Source organism: Heloderma suspectum, chromosome 4 (assembly GCF_057233095.1).
Source record: "Heloderma suspectum isolate Gila_16-S chromosome 4, 16-S_ref, whole genome shotgun sequence".
Taxonomy (NCBI): domain Eukaryota; kingdom Metazoa; phylum Chordata; class Lepidosauria; order Squamata; family Helodermatidae; genus Heloderma; species Heloderma suspectum.
In genome coordinates this window covers 140,789,732-140,815,437 of record NC_139461.1, presented here as the reverse complement: position 1 = coordinate 140,815,437, position 25,706 = coordinate 140,789,732, and the positions used below count along the sequence as shown (strand labels likewise).

The 25,706-nt window shown below is 43.8% G+C and overlaps 1 protein-coding gene and 1 long non-coding RNA gene across 3 annotated transcripts; one reads left to right on the top strand and one right to left on the bottom strand.

Moving 5' to 3' along the window:
• Positions 1-1,379: 1,379 nt before the first annotated feature.
• Positions 1,380-5,439, bottom strand: LOC146347459 (uncharacterized). The gene is made up of 4 exons (XR_014790308.1): positions 5,093-5,439; positions 4,434-4,534; positions 2,518-3,128; positions 1,380-2,391 (listed from the first exon to the last, which is right to left on the bottom strand). It is a non-coding gene; the product is annotated as an uncharacterized LOC146347459 (long non-coding RNA).
• Positions 4,568-15,610, top strand: MED10 (mediator complex subunit 10). 2 transcript variants are annotated; one of them, XM_084850672.1, is made up of 4 exons: positions 5,617-5,860; positions 9,829-9,912; positions 10,560-10,662; positions 14,862-15,610. In XM_084850672.1, exons 1-4 carry the CDS (start codon positions 5,739-5,741, stop codon positions 14,955-14,957), a joined length of 405 nt encoding a protein of 134 aa, XP_084706798.1. In that variant the 5' UTR covers positions 5,617-5,738; the 3' UTR covers positions 14,958-15,610. The 2 variants fall into 2 exon arrangements, with proteins under 2 accessions (XP_084706797.1, XP_084706798.1); XM_084850671.1 differs by lacking the exons at positions 9,829-9,912; positions 10,560-10,662 and having other exon boundaries at positions 4,568-5,860.
• Positions 15,611-25,706: the final 10,096 nt, after the last annotated feature.

The following is a 25,706-nucleotide window of genomic DNA, read 5'->3' as shown; positions in this document are numbered from 1 at the left end:
ATTCTAGAGGATTTTGTCACATCATGGGAAAATATAATCTTCCCTGATATAAGAAACTTCTGGAATTGGAGAAACTGGACTTCCAACAATATGAAGAACATTTTCTGATCTAATCTCTTCTGATGAAGCACTGGCAAAGCTTTATTACAAAGAACCCTGGAAACATATTGCCTGCTTTTTATTAAGCAAAGATGGCAGAAACACAGAACTTCTAAAAATAAAGAGTAATAAAAACACATCAGCAGCACAAAGGCAGCAGGAAAGATAAAGTGCTCCTGAGTTATTCATAGAAAAAGGGGGGAAATCAAGAAGTAATGTAAAATCATAAGCACCTGGCATTTGTAAATTATTCCAATTATTATAAAGTATTGATTTACCTTCAGGAAAATAAAGTACGCCTGAATATTAATGTTATTTGTTTGATAGATATGGCAGGCTTGAAGTCCTTGCAATTGGTAGGACGTAAGATTTATATTTTCTGCTGTTGTCCAGAGCTGTTTTTGCATGTTATTACAAGCTCAGCACTTCTTCGGTTTCAGAAGGTACTGGGCTGATAATTAATCACAAATTTGTTGCATAACAAAAACAAGACTAAGCTCTATACACATAAAAATGTTACAGAGAATTCTCTTGTAGTTATATCATCACAATTACACCAATTCTGGGCAGTTAACTTGTTTTGAGAAGTTGCACCTTAACTGAGCGGCTGAAGTCCTCTTCATACCTTAAGTATTTTGAGCGTACACTGAAAAGTTTTAAGTATACACCTAAAAAATATGAAGTGTGAATGTGACAAAGTTGTTTGAAAATATCATTCTGGCACTCTCATCAGATAGCTGCTGTGTGTTGGCTGCAGCTTCCTGTTGAGTGCACAAACTGTGACCAACATGGATTTGTTACTGTGTAATGTTCTGTGTGAAGTGGTCTTTAGGCATAAGAAATAGTCTTCAAAACTGTTTCCTCCCTTGTCTTCCATCATAAGATCTAACATCCACTGAGGGTTCAAGGTCTAAAGAGATGGTTGTCTCCAGTTATGGAAACTTCCCACTTCAGATTTGCCAGCTTGTCAAAATTTCCTATTGTGGTATATATCCTGTTTTTGTTGGACTAAGAGGCCAGTACGTGTCAGAAACCAGCCCTTGGTAACACACACCAGCTGTCCCTACTTACTAGGGTCGATCTCTATTTTCTGGTCTCTGATAAATCACTGCCCCTGTTTTGTCCCTATTTTTGCCTTTGGGGGGGGTGCCTTATTAAAATGTTGGGAATGAAAGTTACTACACTTGTCATTCTTCAGTTTCCAGCACATACATATAAATGTGCATGCATGAACATAAGATATTATAAAGCGCACAGCCATATTTCCCATGCTGCTGAGGCACATTTGAAATGGTTATTATTTATTAAATTTCTATACTACCTGAAGCTCTCTGGGCAGTTTACAGAAGTTAAAACATTAAAATACAATATACAAAGTTTAAAAGCCATTTACATAAAAGCACACACAAACAACATAACTAAAAACAACTTTGAACAGTCAGTCATTGTTCTCCTTCTTCTGTGTTGAACTTTAGCTTGTGAGCTCCTCAGGGCAGGGCTGTGGCTACTTGTACTCTGCAAAATGACAGACGCACAGATATCATCATTGTCATCATCCCCATTAATCTCCATTATTGCATTTCCTTGTTGGGAAAATCTGTGTTTGTTGAATTTCTGCCTTCTTATAGTTGTTTAAAACCACAGCAGGCATTTCAGGTTGCTCAGAACGGTTGATAACAGGCAGCCCTGGATCTTTAACTAAACAAAGAAGTGCAGTTCTTGATTTTTCTAACAGTGCAAGACAGGGTGCTGCAGAGTAAATGAACACAGCACACAGCAGATGGAGTAGTCCAAAACATCTGGAGGGCACCAGGCTGGGGAAGGCTGGAGTAGAGAGATTCAGGCAGTGATCCTTAGAATGAGTATAGGAATGCTACAAGTATGCCCTATTTTCATCTGTGAAATGTTGAAGGCCATGTGATACCAGCATCAACACCATGCCAAACAAGGCACATTTTATTAAAACTATTAAATTTATTTTTGCACCAATTAACTTTTGTCAAAATAAATAATATTGTACCTTCCTCCTCTAAAAATGTTTCCCCTGTTGGTATGTAAAATAACACATTGCACAGTCTTGGAGTCTCTTTTGCCTAATATAGTTTTATTTCTGATTTACATCATATTATATAGGGTCATGAAATCTCATTCCCAGTGAGAGCAACAAAAGAACACAGGTTCTCAGTTGCTGCTCCTGTTGCTAGCATTAGGTTGAGAACACAGGAAGCTGCCTTGTACCAAGTGAGACCATTGGTCAATCTTGTCTACAGCAGGGGTGGGCAACTTGTGGCCCTCCAGATTTTTTTGGCCTACAACTCCTATGATTTCTCACCATTGGCTAAGCAGGCTAGGGCTGGTGGGAGTTGTAGGTCAAAAATCTGAAGGGCCACAAATTGCCCACTCCTGGTCTACAGTGACTGGCAGCAGCTCTCCAGGATTTCAGGCAAGATTCTTTCCTAGCCCTACCTGAAAATGCCAGGAATTGAACCTGGGACCTTCTGCATTCAAGCCATGTGCCCTACCACTGAGGTATGGCCCTGACATATCTTGGGCAGCACCATGCTATATACTCATTACATCAAGAGTGCATAGAGAGAGATACGTTGCTGCTATACTGGTGGGATGACTAACATATCTTGTACATGGAGGGGAGAGGAAAAACACAACACCAGGAAAGACACAAATGGCATACAAACGGCAGATATACCTCCAATGTTCTTGGTAACTCAACCACAGCCCACCAATCAGGGCTTGTGCCACCAAAAACATCCACACGGAGGGAGTCAATGAACTCACAACAATGAGGACACAACCCTACATCACAACACACACAACACAGAGCACTCCCAATTAATCAGCTCCACTAGCAGTCAGGAATGACCCTGCTATGGCATGTCCCCTGGCATCCCTCCAAGCAGATATTTGAGTTCTCTTGCTCCTGGCCACTGCTGCTGGTCATGGGGTGGGCCTCCCTCACAGACTGCACAGAACAGGGCTCAGGATGGGTCCTGTACCTGTGGGACAGTAACCTGTGGAGAGCAAGGGAAGACACAGACAGTTTCACCCTCGTTAGACGGAAACCCCCAATCCAATGCCCTGCTGGGTTGCTGCTGACGGGCGGGAGGAGTGATGGAGGCGATTTTCACCTCTCCACCCCTGCCCCCCAGACGGGCCTCTAGCAGAGGCATACTGGAGGGATTGGAGAGGCCATAGGATTTATTGTACTCTGCCCTCTCCCCACTGCAATACCCCCTTTGAGACCTCTCTGAGCTCCTTCAAGGCCACTTTTATGACCTCATAATGCTGCGAGGGGATGGGGGAGGGAGGTGGGATCAGATTCTGGAGTCCCACTTCCAAAGTCATAGCAGTGTCTATGGCCTTGGAGGGGGGACTCCGAACAATCCTATGGTCCTTGGGATGCCTTCCAAGGACCTTAGTATTGCTCTCTTAAAAGTCTCACGGGACTGCCCTCTTCAGATGGTAACATGTATTACTTCCCTTACTTCAAAATGTGGTAAGCCGGCCATTGGAGGCCCTCCTGTTCATTCAGCTTATTGGAGCCTTGGACATCTGCCCCAAAGCCCTTCCTTGATGGAGCCACTGCACACTGATGGAGAGCAATGAGCAATTGTCAGCAGCAGAAGCACATGATCCCTTAACTCGGGGTACCTGAGGTATTTCACCAGCATATTTGTCTTGGCAGCAGCATGCCTTGCATTCTGCTGGTGTAGTGGGGCTTCTGCCAAATCCTTTAGGGCGCAGTCCTATGGGATCTGCACAGGCTACTTGTAGCCCTCCAATCTTGAAGGCACCTCCAATCCTATGCAGAGTGGGAGGCATGTTGTGTCTTTTGCTCTGCATTTAAGCTAGGTGGGCTAGGATTTGTCATATGGCTGCCACTGAGGTCTGCTCCCCTCTCTGCCCCAGGGAATGCCCCCTTTTCCCTGTCTCTGCACTCCAATTTTTGTGCGTGGAGAGCTAGCTGGCATGTCCGAACCAGCTACAAAAGGGAAGGGGTGAGGAGTGTAGTTTCCTGGCTCCGAACTTAGAGCCCTGTCTCTGAGCTCAGAACCAGGAAAGCGAACAACTGTATGTCCCTCAGACACTGTCTAGGGGACATAGGATTGCTCTCCCAGTCCCTCACCTCGCAGATCTCAAGTATGAGATTGCTGTTAGTTGTTGCTCCTTACAGCCTTACTCAGAAGTAAGTCCAGCTGAATCCAGTGGAGCTTACTCTCAGGTAAGCGTGCATAGGATTGCCGTCCTAGGCTGCGTTCCTAGGCAAACGTCTCAGGGATAAAGGTTTACTGAACCTCATTTGGAGTCAGACTTACTTTTGAGTCAACATGCATCGAATCTGGCCGCTACAGTAAAGCCATTGTCTTCCATGCTGAGACACAGTCACTCCTCTGAAGCAAATGGTTCCAAGTCTTACCTAAAACACATAATCACAACTGTGCAGCCCTATTATTTATTTATTTATTGCATTTATACCCCGCCTTTTTTCCTCTTGCAAGGAACCCAAGGCGGCTTACATTATCCTTCTCCTCTCCATTTTATCCTCACAACAACAACCCTGTGAGGTGGGTTGGGCTGAGAGTGTGTGACTGGCCCAAAGTCACCCAGTGAGCTTCCATGGCTGAGTGGGGACTAGAACCCGGATCTCCCAGCTCCTAGTCCAGCACTCTTGCCACTACACCACACTGGCCCTATTAGGGACACATCCTGAGAGAATTAATAATTGCGCTTCATTTAGAATAAGAAGCCCGCGCGGCGCGCGCACGTATATTTAATCACAACTGAAACAAAGCACGGCAGTAGCCAGAGGGGTAGCTGTGTTAAGGCTGTTGTAGAAAAATAACAAAGGGCCTTGTGGCACCTCCAAGACTAATGCTGCGATCCGATGCCCTCGTTCCTGGGGGTGAGGCCCACTGAACTCAGTGGGACTTGCTCTTGAGTAGACGGGCGTAGGACTGCACCGTCACAAATTTACCGTGGCATGAGCTTTTGCGGACCAGCGTCCCCTTCACGAGGCTTAGAAAGCATCACCCTTCAAAGGGCAAGCGCTGGTGGGCGGGCGGAACAGCGGAGGTCGGTCGGGGGGAGGCACCGTGCAAAAAGAGCATCCCCGCCCCGTGCCTGCCAGGTCGCGCCACGCGTCCGACGAAGCAGAGTCTGCTCCGCGGGAAAGGGTGGCGTTCAGCGGGAAGCGGGTGGCAGCCGCACAGGCGCCCCAAAGCGAAGGAGCCCCGCTTGCTCCCGCGAGCGGGATCCGGCGGGGGTTCCGCTGGACACGCACGACGACGACGCTCCTAATAGCGGCGGCCCCGCCCCCTCCTCAAAAAGTCAAGCGCCCGTCAAAGAAGACAGCAGGCCTGAGTGCGCACGCGCAGGAGGGTACCTTCAGAGGTTCCCCCCCCCCCGCCTACTGTGGGGCGGAGTCTGGAGCAGAGCTGCTGTCCAGTCCTCTGAGGGAATCATGTTTCAACGGGTAGGAGAGAAGGCGGGCCTTGAGCCGGAAGCGGAAGCTGCTGGCCTCCATGGCGGCGGCTTTAGCAACGGAGGTACCGAGGGGGCCTTGAGACAGCGGCGGGCGGCCGCGCTGGGCTTCCCTGCTTGCCGACGGAGGGCTCGGGGCGATGGCGGAGAAGTTCGACTCCCTGGAGGAGCACCTGGAGAAGTTCGTGGAGAACATCCGGCAGCTGGGCATCATCGTCAGCGACTTCCAGCCCAGCAGCCAGGCAGGCCTCAACCAGAAGCTGTGAGCGTCTCTTCCGTAGTCCTCCTCTTCGCAAGCTCCCCCCCGGCCCCCAAACCATCGTCCTCCGAAAAGGTCCACCGCGGTGCTCGCCTGGGAGCGGGCGGGGCTGGCGAGGAAGCGGGGGCAGGGGATTCCGGGGTGGGGGGGAGGTTGAAGGGGACTCCTGCCCTTCAGTAGACAGCTGCATTGTGTGTGATTCCCGGTGTTGTGCAGGTAGCCGAAATGGCATACCTGGCAAGTGACACAAAGTTGTTCAGGGTTTCACTGGAGGGTTCAAGAGACAATGTACGGACAGCTGTCGTGGTTCTTGTTAGTCACTGTTGGAGATCTAATATTGACTTAGCCCAGTCTTCCCCGACCTGGTGCCCTCCACCATGTTCTAAGCACCCTTGACTTTAGCGAGGCTTAGGGGAAGTTGATTAAGAAGTGATGTTGTCTTCCTGCTACTTCTGATCTAGCAAGTCAATCCCTATGCTTTTCAAGGGGGCGGGGGTACTTGGCTCAACAATACTACAAACGAGAACGATCTTGGAATTGTTGTAAATCACAAGCCGAATATGAGCCAACAATGTGACATGGCTGCAAAAAAAGCAAATACTATTTTGGGCTGCATTAATAGAAGTATAGCTTCCAAATCCCTTGAAGGACTAGTTCCCCTCTACTCAGCACTGGTTAGGCCTCATCTGGAGTACTGTGTCCAGTTCTGGGTACCGCACTTTAAGAAGGATGCAGACAAACAAGAGGGTTCAGAGGAGGGCAACAAAGACGATCAGGGGACTGGAAACAAAGCCCTATGAGGAGAGACTGAAAGAACTGGGCATGTTTAGCCTTGAGAAAAGACTAAGGGGAGATAGGATAGCACTCTTCAAGTACTTGAAAGGTTGTCACAGAGAGGAAGGCCAGGATCTCTTCTCGATCATCCCAGAGTGCAGGACACGGAATAATGGGCTCAAGTGACAGGAAGCCAGATTCCGGCTGAACATCAGGAAAAACTTCCTGAGTGTTAGAGCAATATGACAATGGAACTAATTACCTGGGGAGGTCGTGGGCTCTCCCACACTGGAGGCATTTAAGACGAGGCTGGACAGCCACTTGTCAGGGATGCTTTGACTTGGATACAGCTGCAATCAAAAGTATTCAACCCCCACTGCAAATCAGGTTTATTGTCAAAATTTACAGACTTTCAGCTTTTTGCAATGAAGAAATCAAACAAAAGTAACTGAAATAGCTCAACATAATGAATGCTTCAAGTGGTTTCCCCAAATTCAACTGAAAATGCAACTTATAATGACTTCTCCAGTCTCAAAAGTATTCAACCCCTTCATGGCAAGCATCTTTAGTACTTAGTAGAGCACCCTTTTGCTGTTATGACCTGCTGCAAACGAGATGCATAGCCAGACACCAGCTTCTGGCAGCATTCCTGAGGAATCTTAGCCCATTGCTCATGAGCAATGGCCTCCAGTTCAGTAATATTCTTGGGTTTGCATACTGCAACCGCCTTCTTCAAATCCCACCGGAGATTTTCTATGGGGTTCAAGTCAGGTGACTGTGATGGCCACTGTAGAATCTTCCAGGACTACTTCTGCAACCAAGCCTTGATGGAGTTTGAGGTATGCTTGGGATCATTGTCCTGTTGGAAGGTCCACTGATGCCCAAGCTTCAGCTTCCTCACAGATGGCATGACATTTTCTCCTAGGATTTCCTGATACGTCACTGAATCCATCTTGCCTTCCACACACTGTAGGTTTCCAGTGCCAGAGGATGCAAAGCAGCCCCAGAGCATCACCAAGCCACCACCATGCTTAACTGTAGGTAGAGTGTTCTTTTCAGCATATGCTTCATTCTTCTTTCTCCAGACATACTGCTGATCCATTGGGCCGAAAAGTTCCAGTTTTGTTTCATCGCTCCACAGAACAGAATCCCAAAACTTCTGTGGCTTATTTATATGATTTTGAGCATATTGGAGCCTACATTTCTTGTGCTTTTGGGTCAATAGTGGTGTACGTCTTGGAGTTCTGGCATGGAAATCTTCTGTGTTTAGTACGTGCCTTACTGTGCTTACTGAAACCTCAGTGCCTGTTGCCACCAAGTCTTGCTGTAGGTCTTTTGCAGTCACTCGAGGGTTTTTCTCAGCCTGCCTTCTCAGAAATCTGGTTGCAGCCGGTGATAGCTTCCTTTCTCTGCCCCGTCCAGGTAGTGTATCCACTGTTCCTTTAACTTTGAACTTGCGAACTATGCTTCTAACTGTGTCTCTAGGAACATTCAGTGCCTTCGCTATCTTTTTGTATCCTGTTCCTTGTTTGTGAAGGGCAATGATCTCTTCTCTTAACTTTTTGGACCATTCTTTTGACATAGCCATATTTCTAACATGCAGTCAAACGTGACACTCAGCAAACCCCTAGCCAGTTCAGGTATTTCATGTGTTCCAGCTCAAGCACACCTGGTGCAACTAATGAAGTCCTTGATTAGTTGTATCAGGTGTGCTTGAGACAACACCTGTTTTGCATATTTGTGCTGTTGTGAGGGATTCTATTCAGGGGGTTGAATACTTTTGAGACTGGAGAAGTCATTATAAGTTACATTTTCAGTTGAATTTGGGGAAACCACTTGAAGCATTCATTGTGTTGAGCTATCTCAATTGCTTTTGTTTGATTTGTTCATTGCAAACAGCTGAAAGTCTGTACATTTTGACAATAAACCTGATTTGCAATGGGGGTTGAATAATTTTGATTGCAACTGTACCTGCATTGAGCAGGGGCTTGGACTTGATGGTCTTATAGCCCCCTTCCAACCCTATGATTCTGTGAAAGTTGTTCTACATGCTGGGCAGATTAAAATAGTAGATGTACCCTCTGTAAAACAGTAACACCTTTTATTATCTGGATATGGTTTTATTTACTGCACTTGTACACTGCTTTTCTGCCAATGCGCTCAAGATGCCTTGCTATTTAAAAAAATGGCTGGCAATCTATATGACAAGATACAAAAGGATATTGGAGGGAAGAGGGGAAATAAGCAAGTTCAGGTACTGGCTCTGCACAATATTATGTAGTTGAATAATGACAATTGTAAGAGTTCTCCAAGATGTATACTTGTACATCATGGAGAAGGCTATATTAATCTTTTCTTTCTGATACAGAAAATGTGGTGGATCATTCAAATATATGATGCTGAAGTTGTGAAGCCTGGACGTGATGTGTTCTGAAATGCTTTAGTCTACCCAATCATTCTGTGCACATCTTAGATTGTGGCTGCTTATTGTGACTTACTTCCATATCCACATTTGTGAAGTAGTTTTTCTGAACTGGACCAATGGCCCACCTAGCCCAGTACTGTGCTTTGAAGAGACAAATTCTCTGCATAGTCTCAACGAGGTTTATGTATCTGAACATGGAGGTTCCATTGCTATTATGACAAATAGATACTGAAATATTGAAATGTCCTTCCATGGTACTAGAAACTCTGTTCATGAATTTGTCTAATCTTAAATAGTCACTTAGGGTGCAATCCTATGCATGTTTAGAAAGAAAGAAAAAAGTCCTACAACTCCCAGCGTGCGCCAGCCAGGAGTTATAGGACTTTTTCTGTCTAAACATGCATAGGATTGCTGTCTTAAGCTAGTAATTCCTTTTGGATTTTAAGGAAACTGGAGAAGATATGCTCCAAACCTTGATTTTCCTGTAATTGTTCCCTTTGTTTTGAGAGCTTCTGTTGGGTGACTTATCTTTTAAAAAAAAATAAAAAATCTGGGGACAGTTCATGGGGTTGTTTTTCAGTCGTTAAGTCGTGTCCGACTCTTCATGGCCCCAAGTTCATGGGGTAGACCAAAATTATTATCTACTCTTTTTACTTGATGGAGCATACTCTCCATTAAAGGTTAAAAAAATACCCATAGGGACACAAACTTGTGCAGGTTGTCTGATATTACTGACTTCATTGACTCGTGAATAAAAAATCTTTCTTCCCAGGAATTTTATGGTTACAGGCTTGCAAGATATTGACAAATGCCGACAGCAGCTTCATGATATCAGTGTGCCTTTGGAGGTTTTTGAGTAAGTACTTAACATCTCAACCTTACTGCTAATATCTAGCTTTAAGTGCCTGTTGGTACTGTTCATAGAATAACCATCTTGCACCTCTTTTTAGTGAGGACTGGTGTGTGTGCATGTCAATTTTTATACTCCACGGTGTAATTGATACTAAACTGTTCTGGTTTTAAGAAGCATCATACAGAGCAGCCTTCCCCAATCTGGTGCTCTCCAAATGTGTTGGACTAATCCAATTGCCCACAGCCAGTGCTGGTGGGAGTTATAATTGCAACACATCTGGAGCGCATTAGGTTTGGGAAGGCTGCTAATAGAATGGCCTTCCCTAGTTATTCTTTCATTTGACCCTAGATATACTTCTGGCAACTGTCTCATTCTGTTTTATCCTCTTTGAAAGTTCTGCTTCCAGCATTTACTTGTTTCTGGATGCCAAGAGTTGGCTCACTCAGTGGTGGTTGTTATAGCAGTTTGTATGTACAATCAAATGCTCAGTGCGGATATAAGAACATGTCAGCCAACATGTTCTTAACTGCAGATCAAAGACATATTCTGGTGTGTATTTCAGAAAGTGATATGGATATTTGGTGTGTGTGTGTTTTACAGAGTATGTGAACCTCACTGCCAAATCTGACTTACAACATTTATTTCTTCAGATATATAGATCAAGGTCGCAATCCCCAGCTCTATACTAAGGAGTGTTTGGAAAGGGCTCTAGCTAAAAATGAACAGGTGAAAGGCAAAATTGATACCATGAAGGTAAGATGCAAGTATATCTTCCAAAAACTTTATTCCTTAATAATAGTGATCACATTAAAGGGGCTTTGAAGGCAGTAAAGGTATCAGACTTTATATAGCATAGTCTGTGTGGAACGTCTTCATGATTTATAATTATTTATAAATTTTGTGACAAGTATTCAACACTTTGTATTTAACATTCCGTGGTCTGTCAGTTGCAGCTAGCTTGTACATTTGTGTCCAGTGTTATTTCTACTTAGAGTAGACCCATTGAAATGAAGTTAGTCATGACTAACTTAAAACCCATTCATTTCCATGAGTCTGCTCCAAGTAGGGCTAATATTGGATACATCCATAGTGCCCTGGTTCTGCAAGTAGTTCTGTTGTCATACCTTCTTTCTTGTGCTGATGACCTATTGCTCAGTGTGTACATAAGTAATTGGGATGTGGCATATCTATTACCATGCCAAAATATAACTCCAGAATATAGCTTGATGTTGGCCCTGCAAGCAACATGTATGAATGTTTATGGACAAATGTACAGGTATAATTAATGAGATTAATCTTGGTTAATCTTTCATGCATTCCAGGTGTTAGTGCTACTTAAACTGTTCAGGAAATGAGAATTGTTACTTGAAAGCACTAACAACTAATATCATGTTTCTTTCTTTCTTGGAGTATGCTAAAATATATCCAGGTTAGAGTAGTATGTTTCCCAGTTACTGTGAAATCACTGCAGTTATCTGTACATATTTGTAGCCTTTATTACCATGATAGGCTTCTGAATAGGCTCTCCATGTTGTGAATTGGAGGCACTGCATTTCATGTGCTTAGTTTCAACCTGGAGGGTTGATTCCAGAAGGTGGTGCTGGGGGGATAGTTGGCCCCATGGTTATTATAGAGCCCCAACAGGGTTCTGTCTTGTCCCCTGTCATTTTGAACATCTTCCTGAAGTTGCTAAATGATGTTATCTGGGGATCTGGAGTGAGGTCTCTCCAGTATTTTAATGACATCCAACTCTAGTTCAGATGAGGAAGTGCTGAATCATACTCTGGGATTGGCGATAGACTGGATGAGGGCCAATAAGCTGAAGCTCAGAGTTGAAGCTCAATCCAGACAAGGCTGAAGTGCTGTTGAGCCATCTGTCTACCTGGGATGTAGCATTCAATATGTTCTGATGGGGTTGCACTCCCCATGAAGTTCCATGGTTTGGGGATGAGTCTAGATCCAGTTTTGTCACTGGAGACTCAACTGGTCTTGGTGGCTTGGACCTCCTTCTACCACCTGAAGCTAGTGTACCAGCTACAACCCCTTCTGGGCAGGGCGGTCTTGGCCATTGCTACCTATACTCTGGTAACCTCCAGATTAAAGGTAAAAAAGGTAAAGGTGTCCCCAACCAGTCGTGTCCGACTCTAGGGTGCGGTGCTCATCCCCGTTTCTAAGCCGAAGAGCCAGCGCTGTCCGAAGACGCTTCCGTGGTCATGTGGCCGGCATGACTGAACACCGAGGTGCACGGAACGCTGTTACCTTTCCCGCCGAGGCGGTACCTATTTATCTACTTGCAATTTCTTGCTTTCGAACTGCTAGGTTGGCAGAAGCTGGGACTGAAGACGGGAGCTCACTCCGTCACGCAGCACTCGGGTCTCGAACTGCTGACCTGCCGACCTTCCAGTCTGCAGTTCAGTGTCTTAACCACTAAGCCACCGCGGCCCTAAACCTCCAGATTAGACTACTGTAATTCATATGTGAGACTGCCTTTGAAGACTATTCAGAAGCTGCAGTTAGTTCAAAATACAACTATTTTAACTGGGATCAGTCAATGAGAGCACCTGCTAAATCATCTTATGAAACGCTTTTGTGGGTATACTTGTCATCTGAAGTGCGGCAATTGGAGAGAGGGCTTTTTTGGTTGTGGTGCCTTGCTTATGCAATGGGCTCTGCTTAGGAAGGCTTGCCCAGTGCCTACTTTGTCTTTTTTGTACCAAGTGAAGACTTTTGCATTTCCCCAGGCTTTAAATCTGTGACAAATTGTTCTTAATTGCTGTTCACTTCGTATTTTTTATTGTGTCATTTAGTTTTTATTTTGTAAACCACCCTGAGAGTGTGTTTTACACTAAAGGGTAGGATATAAATTGGAGTAATGCCATATCTGAAGATGCAAATAAAGACTAATCCTGCAGTATATAGTTCTGATGGCCAGGATCCAAAGAACCCCATGACTAGTTCTGTGTGGCCCATGGTTCTTTGGATTTTGTTTCTCAAAAGAGAATTCCCTATGCTACTACAAGTTTCTTTTGAAGCTAGAGGAGTTCTCAAAGCAGTTTATGACATAGTTGGGTAGAAGCTGGAATCTGTTGTTAACAGGAAATCACAGGCACCGCTAGATGTTCCTAATGCAGCTTTTTGCATCTCAGCTATTATATTCCTTGTATTTTCCAGATTAGGAAATAATCCTGAGATTCTATAATGTAGGCTAGTAGTTTGCTTAATGGTACATAGTTGGAACAGTCTTTATTTTCTGTCTAGTGCAGGGGCAGGCAACATTTTCAGCCCCAAGGGTGCCAGGTGGTGGGTTGGGGGCTGTACACGCACATGTGTTATGTGGGCACACATACACAAGGAATAGGATCACTGTGGGAGGGGGAGGCTGAAGCCTCTCCCTGCCCCACCTCCCAGTTATCCTGGCGGAATCGGGATTGATTGTGCTGGGGACGAGAGTATGCACGGATAACTGCCCCTGTATGTTCCCTTTGCCAGTTCAATCAGGCTCTTGGAACAGTCAGGACTGTTGGAAGTGCTATTGAGCAGGGGAAGAGGGTGCATAGGAAGAGTCGTTCCTGTGTGCCCTCTTCCCCAGCCCAGTCAAGCCACCTCAGTATGGGAGGTGGGAACCCACAGTTGGCCTCCAGTGGCTGCCTCCTGGTTGCCCATCCCTGATCTAGTGAGACTAAAATGAGGTCATCTTGCTTGTTCAAATGATGCTACTGCTAGTACTGTTCAGAAACTTCAGCTGGTCTAGAATGCTGTGGCCAGACTGTTGACTGGGACTCGTTACAGGGAACATGTGACTTGGGATGTACGGATTTTGTTAAATCCGTTCTGTCTGTGTTTCGCAGATTATCAGCTGTCTTTCATTCTGTCACCTGCTCATTGATGGAACTGGATTGTTTTTACCAGATTTTGTTCTACTTGGCTGATGCGCACTTGTACTAATGCACAAAAGTGAAAAACTGGTCTGTGGGATCTGCTTGATTTGGAAAAAGCCAGTCCACTGCAGAATGCACAGGTCGGATTCATAGAAATCTGAACTGATTTGAATCTGTTGCGGATTTCTCCAACATCCCTACACATGGCTCCCTGGTTAGAAGGCTTCGCTGCCTTCCGGTCTTGTTCTGGGCAGAATTCAAAGTGCTGGTTATGACCTATAATGCTCTATATGGCTTGGGACTAGGTTACGTGAAAGACCACCCTTTCCCATATGAGCCTGCCTGTTTCTCCAGATCTTCTGGAGAGGCCCTTCTTCGAGACCACCATCTTCAGAGGCATGTTTGGTGATGACCCGAGATAGGGCCTTTTCAGTGGCTACTGCCAGACCATGGACTCCAAGGGAGGTTAGGTTCAGTTCCTTTCTGGTGTTCTTCTGCCCGCAGGCAAAGTCCGCTTTATTCAAGAAGGCCTTTGGCCTGAAAGTGGGTCTGTTGGCTTGGATGCTGTTTTTAATTCTTAATTTAAAAAAAAAATCCCCTATAATTGTTAGGTTTTCATTTTAATGTATTTTATTGTTTTAATCAATTTTAATTGTTTAAGACAGGGCTCTGACCTTGGAGCCAAGAAGCCGCGCTCCCCACCTCCTCGTACCTGGTTTGGAGAGAACCATGCCGGCTGTCTCTCCACACTCGGAAAATGGAGCACAGAGGTGGGGAAAGGCAGCATTCCTGGGGAATGGTTGGAGACTGGGGCAGCTGCAGTGGCTTCCACTATTCCTGCCCTGCATTGGATACTCGGCAGCCTCCAAGTTTGATGGCTGCCAGTAATCTGCATAGGATTGCTCCCTAAACTGCCTTGAGTGCCATTTTTTGGTAGAAAGACAGTATACAAATCAAATTGATGATGATGTTGATAATGATAATAATGATAATGATACTGTCAGGTTCTGTTATTTCCACCTCTAATTGAAGCCCAGTTCTCTTACGTGACATTTTTATTTTCTTTTTTTTTAGAAATTCAAAAGCCTATTGATTCAAGAGCTGACTAAAGTGTTCCCAGAGGACATGGCCAAGTACAAAGCTATTCGGGGTGAAGATCCTTCTCCTTAATTACATTCTTAGTTGTCCAGCATTCTTGTCTAGACACTGCCAATAGGCTATTGTGACAATATTTGACTTAACCAGAGGAATGAAGGTATTCTATCCAACAGAAGCATTTATTAAATCTTGTATTTCCTGGCCAGGATGGAACCTTATTCACCTGTGCTACTTCTGAAGCCATTAAGATTTTCTAAGGATTTCCAGTAAGAAGCCAACAATTTCCTCTTTAATGTGACTTCAGGTCCATAGTTGAGCTGAATGCTATCAGCGTTGCTTTTTGTAAGATACTGTTCGAATTACTCAACTTATCTGCCTTATACAAAGTTAGGTGGGGTCAGGGAGGACGCTTTGTCTCCTATTGATGCACTGTGACTTACAAAATGGAAAAGTAGAATAAACATGTTGTCTCTTCCTGGATAATGTAAAGGTTTGGGCATAGGTTTTTTTTTTTGTTATGCTTTAGTCTGCTGAAACAGTAAAAAAAAAAAAAAAAGTTTCTGTGGCTTGAGGAATAAGCTGAAATATTTGTGATATTGTACATGGGATGCTTAAGATGCCTTTAAGAACAATCTTTCTAACATTCTCAGTTTTGTATATTTATCTGTCATTTAATTATTCTGCAGTCTTACTATGTTAATGTACAGTAAAGACTTTGAAATAAGTTTTTCATCTTTTATGTGGTCTCTTGAGGTTTTGCAGAGTACCTGTTCTGACAGAGCTCACAATCATGGGAATTGAGTACCTAAATTTTAAGCAACAAAGGACCGTGCATCTTATACATTCTAAACATATAGTAATGATAGGCTGTTTCATACTGGCATGTTCGTCTCTTGATGACTGTGGAAGTCAGTGTTGACTTGAATGGAAATGAGCCATCATTGGTAAACACTAGAGACCGCCTCCATATTGCCTCAAATCCAATATTTTTCAGTGGGAAAATTTTATACAGTTAACTAATTCATAAAATACATAAGGAAAGGCCAACTCTTGGGGCATATCCAAACCCTGTTCTTGAATGTGGAGGTGAGGCAGGGGCTTTGCTAGGCCTCGGCCCAGGGTGCCTGAGTCCTGAATCTATTTTTCCAGAGCCAAGAGTGTCCATCTGTGCCAATGGAAGGTTTTTTTGATGCTTAATTGCCATGCATGGTTGGGATTTTCAGTGGGAGGAGTCACGGTTGGGGAGGGAAGGGTCTCTGTGTCCTCCAAATCATCATGTGAGTGGCAACTAAGCTTAGGGGGGAAATACCCATTTGCACTAATGAGAGCTTTTTTTCAAGCCTAGTTGTGTAGGGTGAGGGCAATTTTCCCCTAGAGGGAAAGGGAGAAGTATGGGAAAAGACAGAGATGAGGGGGGTCAGGGGTCGGGGTCAACGTGTGGAAGAGAGCTGTTTTTCCATTACCAGCACCTTGCCTCAACCTCTGCTTTCCAGACTCCCTCAGTCTCCTCCATGCTACCCAGTCATTGCTCTACCCCAGGGGTTCCCAACGTGGTGTCTATGGGCGCCTCCAGCAGCACCTACAAAGCTCTCCTTGTTTGTGTCAAACATTAATTTTTAGTTTTAAAAAAACTTGAAACACATTAGGGGGCCAGGAACACATCCTTCCTGTTCCTGTTGATTAGCTGTTTGGCAGGCAGGAAGAGAAGGAAAGAGTTACTTCCTGCCCAGCCCAATCTTCTTCCGCCCACATAGACCTTTCTCCTTTGTTCTCTCTTCACGCCTAACCTCGCTATTTCTCCCCAAACCCTTTCCTCGCTCTTTCTCTCCCATCTCCCCTTTGCCTTGCTCTTTCCCCTCCCAGCCTCTAGCTTTGGTATTTCTGTCTTCCTCCCCACCTCTTTATCTCATTGTTCCTTCCCCTCTAGCCTTGCTCTTTACCTACTGTTTCTTCCACTCCCCAGTCCCTAGCCTTGCTCTCTTTCTGTCCCTTTCCAGCCCCTTCTCTTGTTCCCAGCCTCACTCACGCGCGCTCGCTCTCCCCCCCCCCCCCACACGCAGGGTGAGCGCACAGTCCTGGGCGGGGACTGTGATGGCAGAGGAGGAGATAGGAGTGCTGGGTGGGGAACAGAGTGGATGAGCTTGGAGTTGAAGTAGGGAAAACATTTTCTTACCTTTTCGTGATGGCGATTCCACATGCACAATATGTAAATAGTGAAGGTTTGTATGTATGCATGGTGGCTAGTATGTATCTGGAATGATTGACAGGTGAGTGTGAGGTGGGGGTTTGGCAGAGTGTGGGCAAGAATGACAGTTTCGCCAATGGAAGAAAGGGGGAGTGGCTGAGTGAGAATGGAACGCAGTGTGATTGGATGAGAGCTTGTGCAGAAAAAGGTGGGGTGATTGCTTCTGGAGAGTCAGATAGGTCTGGGAGTAAAATAGATTGGGAACAGCTAGATAAATCTGAGATTAGGCTGGGAAATAAGAGTGAGAACATCTAGTGAGATGGCCTGTGGGTTAGAGAGCGTGTGAGAGAGGGTGTGAAAGGTTTTGAACATAGAACTAAAAGCAAGAGTTATATTGTGCAGTTTATAGTGTTGCCTTATTTTAATCATCATTCCTGATATCCTTTCCTCATCCCAACCCAGTTCCTATTTCCAATCCTGTTGTACCAAATAAACCTATGTTTTCAATTTTAAAAGACAGTTTCCTTTTTCGTTATTAGGAGGGGTTTCGTGCTGGCTGCTTGGTCTGTGCTACCAAAAAGAAAGCAGGTCAAAAAAGGGTTATTGGTGACAGCAATTGAGAGAGTGGTGAAGCATCAGAATACACAAACAGAGGGTTGTGAGTGAAAGCCTAAAAGTGGCAGTGCAAGGGGAGACACTGACCAAAGCACCTGACCTGGTGACTCGAAGTAGGGTCGTGAGGTGGTTAAAAAGGTCTCAGGTCCTAGAATCATAGAATAGTAGGGTTGGAAGGGGCCTACAAGGCCATCGAGTCCAACCCCCTGCTCAATGCAGGAATCCAAGTCAGAGCATCCCTGACAGATGGCTGTCCAGCCTCGTCTTGAACGCCTCCAGTGTGGGAGAGCCCACCACCTCCCTAGGTCATTGGTTCCATTGTGGTATTGCTCTAACAGTCAGGAAGTTTTTCTTGATGTTCAGCTGGAATCTGGCTTCCTGTCACTTGAGCCCATTATTCCATGTCCTGCACTCTGGGGTGATCAAGAAGAGATCCTGGCCTTCCTCTCTGTGACAACCTTTCAAGTACTTGAAGAGCGCTATCCTCTCTCCTCTCAGTCTTCTCTTCTCAAGGCTAAACATGCCCAGTTCTTTCAGTCTCTCCTCATAGGGCTTTGTTTCCAGTCCCCTGATCATCTTTGTTGCCCTCCTCTGAACCCTCTCACGTTTGTCTGCATCCTTCTTAAAGTGTGGTGCCCAGAACTGGACACAGTACTCCAAATGAGGCCTAACCAGTGCTGAGTAGAGGGGAACTAGTACTTCCCGGGATTTGGAAGCTATGCTTCTATTAATGCAGCCCAAAAGAGCATTTGCCTTTTTTGCAGCCACATCACATTGTTGGCTCATATTCAGCTTCTGATGGACAACAATTCCAAGATCCTTCTCACTTGTAGTGTTGTTGACCCACATATCCCCCATCCTGTACCTGTGCATTTGGTTTCTTTTTCCTAGGTGCAGAACTTGGCATTTAATAGGGATACTGTAATCCTTACAGTATCTTTTATTGTTCACTGCTCCAGAATCTGTGGAGCGGTATATAAATGTTGTAAATAAATAAGTAGTTATAATTATGCCTAGAGAAGGCTTCCAATTGTAACTGCAATCGGCAGCCATGCAAATGAAGAGCTGTTGACCTTTTAAGGCTACTGATGATGAAATGCAAAATTCTCAGTATGCAGATCAAATGTTCCCTGATCAGAAGCTGTTCTTCCCCATTCTGCTTCCCAGAAATAACAAAAATCTGCTGGCAGCTACTGCCTCTAGTTCTTTCCTTTCAAACCAGCATTCAATGGACGAGTATGCTATAAGATTTTAGGATGTCCCCCCTAAGGCAGCTAATATATTAAGAACTCCCTTTTTATTTACAGTCTTAAAAATAGCATTCTAAAAAGAAAACATTAATTTTTATACTATATGACCTTGACTCATTCTGTGCCCTGATACAGTTTGCACACAGGACAGTCCCCCTTGTCCCGCTGGCAACAGTTACATTGGTAAAGGAAGGAGTGCTGGTCAGGAGTAAGGAAAAAAACAAATTTACTCTGCCAGAAAGAACAGACGGAAGGCTTGGCTTTCTAGGTTACAATTGCAATATCTGTCTGTTAAAGGTCTCTAATCTCCTGCTAAACCACGTTTTTATATAGGTGAGTTTAAAATGTGGCTTGTCTGTTTGAGTCCAGCAAGCATGCAAAAGCCATATGTATCCCTTCTTACTGTGATTAGCAGGATTGTAGTAGATCAAACTCAAGTCCCTGCCTCCATGAGCCTTTCTGCGCAAGGCATTTATTGTGTGCTCGTTATTTCTCACTCACGGTAGTTTGCGGGTGCTTTACACCACATCATCTTCCTCGAAAGCCTCTCCTGTTCTTTGCAAGCATTTGGGGGGGTGGGTGGTGGTTCTTTTTTACTAATGAGGACAGTCTGGTATTTCCTTGAATTGTGGCATGAAACTCTGGTGTATTTGTGCAATTCCGCTCTACCACAGCACTACTTAGTGGTTGTGTAATAGAACATATAGAAAGGCAGGGAAAGAAACCCCCTGGAAAAAACACATGTAAAGGAGCCAAATTTAATCCCACAAAGAATCCGGAAACAGAAGCCTCGGTAAAATGGCAGGTTAAAAGTCTCATATAGAGGAAGCCCCACATTTGCAAAAGCTGAATGCAAATTATTCCCTTCCCTTCTTCTTTTAGTGTTCATTAAATGTGTGTAGGTTGCAGTGATTCAGCATCTTTAAAAATGTAATCTATTGCCAAAAGTTTGCTCAAACTCACATTTCAACATTTTTTAAATTACTGACTCTATTTCATATTTTTTTAAAAATACGTATTTACCTATCTTTCAGTTATAGCCTTTGATAGAAAGAGCTGCATGCAGTTCCTCCAGATTTGCTTTTATCATGCAAGAGAGTCATCTACTCCATTATCAAATATATTATTGAAGATGTTGGATATAATTAATAATAATATTTGTAGGGAACTAAGTCCTCAAAGCACTCCGCGCATATTTTGTTAGTAAACCTTATAACAGCCCTGTGGGGTAGAGCACTGTTATAGCCCTCCAAGGGAGGGCTGTGACTCAGTGGTAGATCTGCATTAGAGAGGACCAATTACAGCTTGGCATCGGCTACCTGAAATGCCACCCAACTCTCATGCAAACTAGCCTGGGTAAAGCAAACCCATGGAGCTATAAAGGAATGGATGCCTAAACCCAATGGAGCAATAAAGGGATGGATACCTAAAAATAAGATACCATTGATAACATACAGAAAACTAAGGCAGCTGTGTTGGCCGTAAGCAAAATTCCAAAAATCCATATAGTGTAATACCTTTATTAGGCCAACTCAAAGTTCACAAAAAATATGCCAGCTGGCCATAGCTTAGTGACAGAGCACTTGTTTTGCATGCAGAAGGTCCAAGGTTCAATCCCACACATCTCCAGAGAGGGCTGGGAAAAATCCTGCCCCAAACCCTGGAGAACTGCTGTCAGTCAGTGACCGGGTTCGCACGATCACAGAGGGAAAATAAGCCACCGTGGCTTATTTTCCCTCTCTGCACATGCCAGTTGCAAGCCACCTAATTAGCATAATTACTCTTTCAGGGCATGGGTTGTTGTGACGTCTGAACCCAGTGAGGTGGGCTGGCTGGGGTGGATTACAAACCACCCAGCAGCCCTAGGGTTTCAGGGTGGTTTGTAAACCACCCCAACCAACCACCTTTCGGACATCACAACAACTTGCAACCAGTGAGGGTAATTATTCTAATTAGGTGGCTTGCGACTGGCACATGCAGGGAGGGAAAATAAGCCACTGTGGCTTATTTTCCCTCCATGGTCATGTGAACCTGCCCAGTTTTGACAATACTGGGCTAGATCTGACTCGGTAGAAGGCAGTTTCCTATCACTACTACAGATATGGGGCTGAGACTGATAGACTGGTGAGTTATCTTGTGAGTAAGTGAGAAAAGCGAGATCTGAACTGGCTAGACTTTCTGGTTCACAGCTCCTTCTCTTAACCGCTAGAGCATGACAGGCTCCCTGGTATGATTTGTGGTCAGAACTAGCCTTGGAGTCTGCTTCAGTTCCAGTTTTCAGCACAGAAAAAAGTGTGTCCAGCTCTTTAATAATGTTTAAAAAATCTAACGCAATGATAACTGCAACCAGCTGATACGCACTGGTAACTGCTCATGTAAGTACTCAGGTGAGCAGTTATGTGTACAGGTAAGCTGGCTGCAGTCATGACTGCATTGTCTCTTAACTAGAAATTGCCACCGTATCCTGCGTCAGCAAATTCCACAAGCCAATTACGCTTTGTCGACTTCTGGCTGGGACTGATGTCGCTCTGGCAGCTTCCCACGGGTGCTCCGTGGGAGCTTTCTCAAACAGCTTTTTAAAAGGTTGAAAAACCTTTTCATCTCCCCACTGGAATTGAAAGGGGGGGCAAGGCAGCAGCTCTGGATAACATCTTGGAGAAAAGTAACCCCCACGAGATAGTGGGGGGGCTGGATTCCAGGGTTATCTCCCCAGAGTTTTACCAATGCAAAAAGCTGTACTGAGACTCCTATTTTATAGGACAAAACAGGGCTGATGTGTCCCATAACAATATATGCTTTAAGAAATGTCAACAACTTCTGAGGGATGATTTAAGAAATGTTAACAGTATTTGAGAACATCTGAGGACCTGTAAGATCTGTTTGAGAGAAACATGTCTGCGCTGAGGAGAAGAAAGGAGCTGGCATCGACTCCCCCCACATCCTCTGTGTCAAAAGTGTTGAGAACAGAAGATATAGGGGAATTATTTACTCTGATAAAGACTTTATCTTCACAATTTACGGAACAAGTCAAAAGGCTGGATTTATTCACCGCCCTGCAAGGAGCTGTAGATTTAATTAATGCATCATGGCAAAAAATGAAGACGAAAATTAACGAGCTGGAAGACCGAGTGGCAGGAAATGAAACTATAACACAAATTTGTTTTAAAAATATCTCTCATAGAATTTCTCAACTGGAGGCCTTCATGAAAAGTTCCAATGTACTTATTATTGGGATTAAAAATTAGCCTAATATTGTAAAATTGCCTATTTTTGTGGATAAACTTTTGCATGAGATACTCCCTATCCTATCTGATTATTTACTTGATATTGAGCAGGCATTTCATGTGCCAAATGCTAAAGGGACTGATTATGTGATCATAGCTCAATTTGCAAAAGTCTCCACAAAGAATTATATCCTGCATTTGGCAAGGGAGGCTGGAAGCCTTTCCTGGAAACAAGGTAAAGTTATGTTATTTCCAGACTACATCAAAGAGGTAGCGAATAAAAGAAGGCAATTTATCAAAGCAAAGAATATGGCAAAACAAATGAACTTACAATATTACTTAAAATATCCTGCTACACTTTGTATTGTGTCTGAAGGTCAGATGAAGAAGTTTCTAAATCATGAAATGGTGGAGGCATGGCTGAACGTAAAATTGCGTGAGAATTCTGTTACAACCCCATGAACTGGAATCTTTAAACAAGCTTTGTTAACTGTTTGTGTTTAGTCTACATGATCCAGGCTAATTCAGAAGATAAATGATTATATATATATTGGTTTACTCTCTTTCATCTTTTATTCTTTCTTGCTTTTCTTTATATTTTTAATTTCAAAATATATAATATATCTAGAATAAAATATATTACTGATGGTTGAAGGTTTATATTGAGTCTTATTATTATATAGTACTATATATTTATTATTAATAATAATATAGGCTTTTGGGAATGAATTGTAGACTTGTTTCTTTGATACAAGATTGATGATATGATATAGAAATGTAAGGTTGTTTATTAAACTGTAAGATCGTTAAGGTTATAGATATAGTTTTTAAAATAGAATGGCATTGGAGGCTGGGGGGTGTTGGAGTTTAAACTCAATTCTTTTAAGGGGGAGGGAAAGGGAGGGGAGGGAATTTTCTTCTTTTTTCTTCACTTCACGTTTTTTCCTCCTCCCTTTCCCCTTTTTTCTTCTTTTTTTTCCTCTTTTTTCTTCTGTCTTTGTTATTGTGGTGTCCTCATCAGAATATTGTACTGTTGGGAAATTGAAGTATTGATTAGGTTGTTGGTAATTTTGGTATTGTGTATTTCACTTATAAAGATAAAATAAATAAAAATATATTTAAAAAAAAGCCAATTACGTTTTGTCTGAAGGAGTACTTTGTCCTGAAACTTACTGCAAATCAGCTTCATTGTATTACCTTGAGTCCTGTGTTTCAGGCAAGAGGGAGAAAAGCTTCTCTTTCTATCCACACTCTTAACACCATCCACCATTTTATAAATAGCATGTCCTCTGGTTTTCATTCTTTTCATTAAAAAGCAATATTACTCTAGCGATTCTGAGTAGAAAGTGTGTTGTAGCTCCTTGATTTTTTTTGGGGGGGGGGATTACCTTGTCCAAGTAGTAAATTTTGAAGTGCAGACACTCATCACCTCTAAGGGAGACTTGGAAGGTGGCAACAAGGGAGAGGGCCTTTTCAGTGGTGGCCACCTGATTATGGAATGACCTTCCCACTGAGGCCTGCCTGGTGCCAACACTATCATCTTTTCAGCGCCAGGTTTAGACTGTCTTCTACTCCCAGGCATTTAATGGCACAGAATGGGGTAGCTGTGTCAGGTGTCTTAACAAGTCTAGTATTTTATTGGCATTGTTTTTAGCCATCTAAATTGTTTTAAATTTTGTATATTGACATTTTATGTGGCATTTTATTATCTTATGAATTGCTGTGAACTGCCCAGAGAACTTCAGCTATTGTGCAGTATAGAAATGGAGTAAATAAGAACATTAGAAGATTCATGCTGGATCAGACAAGGGTCCATCTAGTCCAGCATTCTGTTTACACAGTAGCTGACCAGCTGTCGACTAGGAACCCACAAGCAGGACACAAGTGTACAGCACCCTCCCGCCCATGTTCCCCAGCAACTGGTGCACATAGGTTCAGTGCCTCTGGTACTGGAGGTAGCACATAGCCCTCAAGCCTAGTAGCCATTGCTAGATTTCTCCTCCAGGAATTTGTCTAACACCCTTTTAAAACCCTCCAAATTGGTGGCCATCACCACATCTTGTGGTAGTGAGTTCCAAATCATCATCATCATCATCGCCCCCATAGTCATACCCCCAAGGAGTGTGTGCAAAGGTAGGCAGTTGTGTTGAAACCTACCAGTTTTCGTTTTCATCAGGAGGTCTTTTGTAAAGCGAAAGGGTCTTAATTGGCCATTGAAGACCAAGATACCCCACAATACTTCGTATAGCATCAGGGAAATATATTACTTGTGGGAAACTCCATCCCCCGCTCCCAGCTACGGTGAGGATTGGAGCTAAGCTTGGACAGAACATGGACGCCTGAGTGGGGTGGCCAATAATGTCATTGTCTTTGCTTATCAAAGTCTCGTCGCTTCCACTGAGTGAGCCCTGGCTCTTGCTACAACACTGTGCGTCCAGCTCTACAATGTCCTTTTGGAGATATGGAACCCAAAAATGCTAAACTGTGTGTCCAGCTCTACAATGTCCTTTTGGAGATATGGAACCCAAGAATGCTAAACTATGTGTCCAGCTCTACAATGTCCTTTTGGAGATATGGAACCCAAGAATGCTAAACTGTGTGTCCAGCTCTACAATGTCCTTTTGGAGATATGGAACCCAAGAATGCTAAACTGTGTGTCCAGCTCTACAACGTCCTTTTGGAGATATGGAACCCAAGAATGCTAAACTATGTGTCCAGCTCTACAATGTCCTTTTGGAGATATGGAACCCAAGAATGCTAAACTGTGTGTCCAGCTCTACAATGTCCTTTTGGAGATATGGAACCCAAGAATGCTAAACTGCACACAACTGGAACACACAAGTGTAAATTATATAATATTCTACTATAAGGGGACAAAAACAACGTGGACCTAATAGTCATAATAAATAGCTCCATCCAGATTGCAACACCTTTACGTATTGATGTGCAACCTCAGATGGGGACAATTATATTATTTACAGTGCACATGGTACTGATATGAATATGTGATGTCTTTATTTTCATCTCGTATGATTTTTACTTCTGAGGAAGCCTGTTGCGAAACAAGAATACATCCAGATTCCTGTAAAAACTAAAGGCCACAACTTCTACAGCACAGTTCTTCCAGCTGCAATTAATTAGTTTGTCTTTGTAGCATTTAGCCAGTTTCATCTACAATTTTACAGTTCTGTTCCTTGTATTGTGCTGTTACTCACTGTGGTCTTTTTTTGTATACACACTGTTTTTGTCCCCTTATATTTGAATATTATATAATTTACATTTGTGTGTTCCAGCTGTGTGCTGTTTAGCATTCTTGGGTTCTGTTTTGTTACCACTGGTGCCCTTTGTACTCGTTCATTTCTTTTTGAGATATGGGCTGGATCTATATTTACCACCTTTTTTCACTTCCAGTGAGGTTTCACCGCCTGCCTTTCACACTACGCAGTACTCGCCACAAATTGGAAACGGAATTTCCCACTTCTGTGCTCCTGCTTTCAAAACCCTAATATCCCCGTATTTCCCCTTAATGTGCTCTGATTTTCCGCCT

Excerpts from the sequence above, each read along its gene's own strand:
- MED10 (XM_084850671.1), top strand. The coding sequence starts at position 5,099 with ATGAGCTTTTGCGGACCAGCGTCCCCTTCACGAGGCTTAGAAAGCATC. Across the intron at positions 5,861-14,861 it reads GCAGGCCTCAACCAGAAGCT|AAATTCAAAAGCCTATTGAT; the intron begins GTGAGCGTCTCT and ends CTTTTTTTTTAG.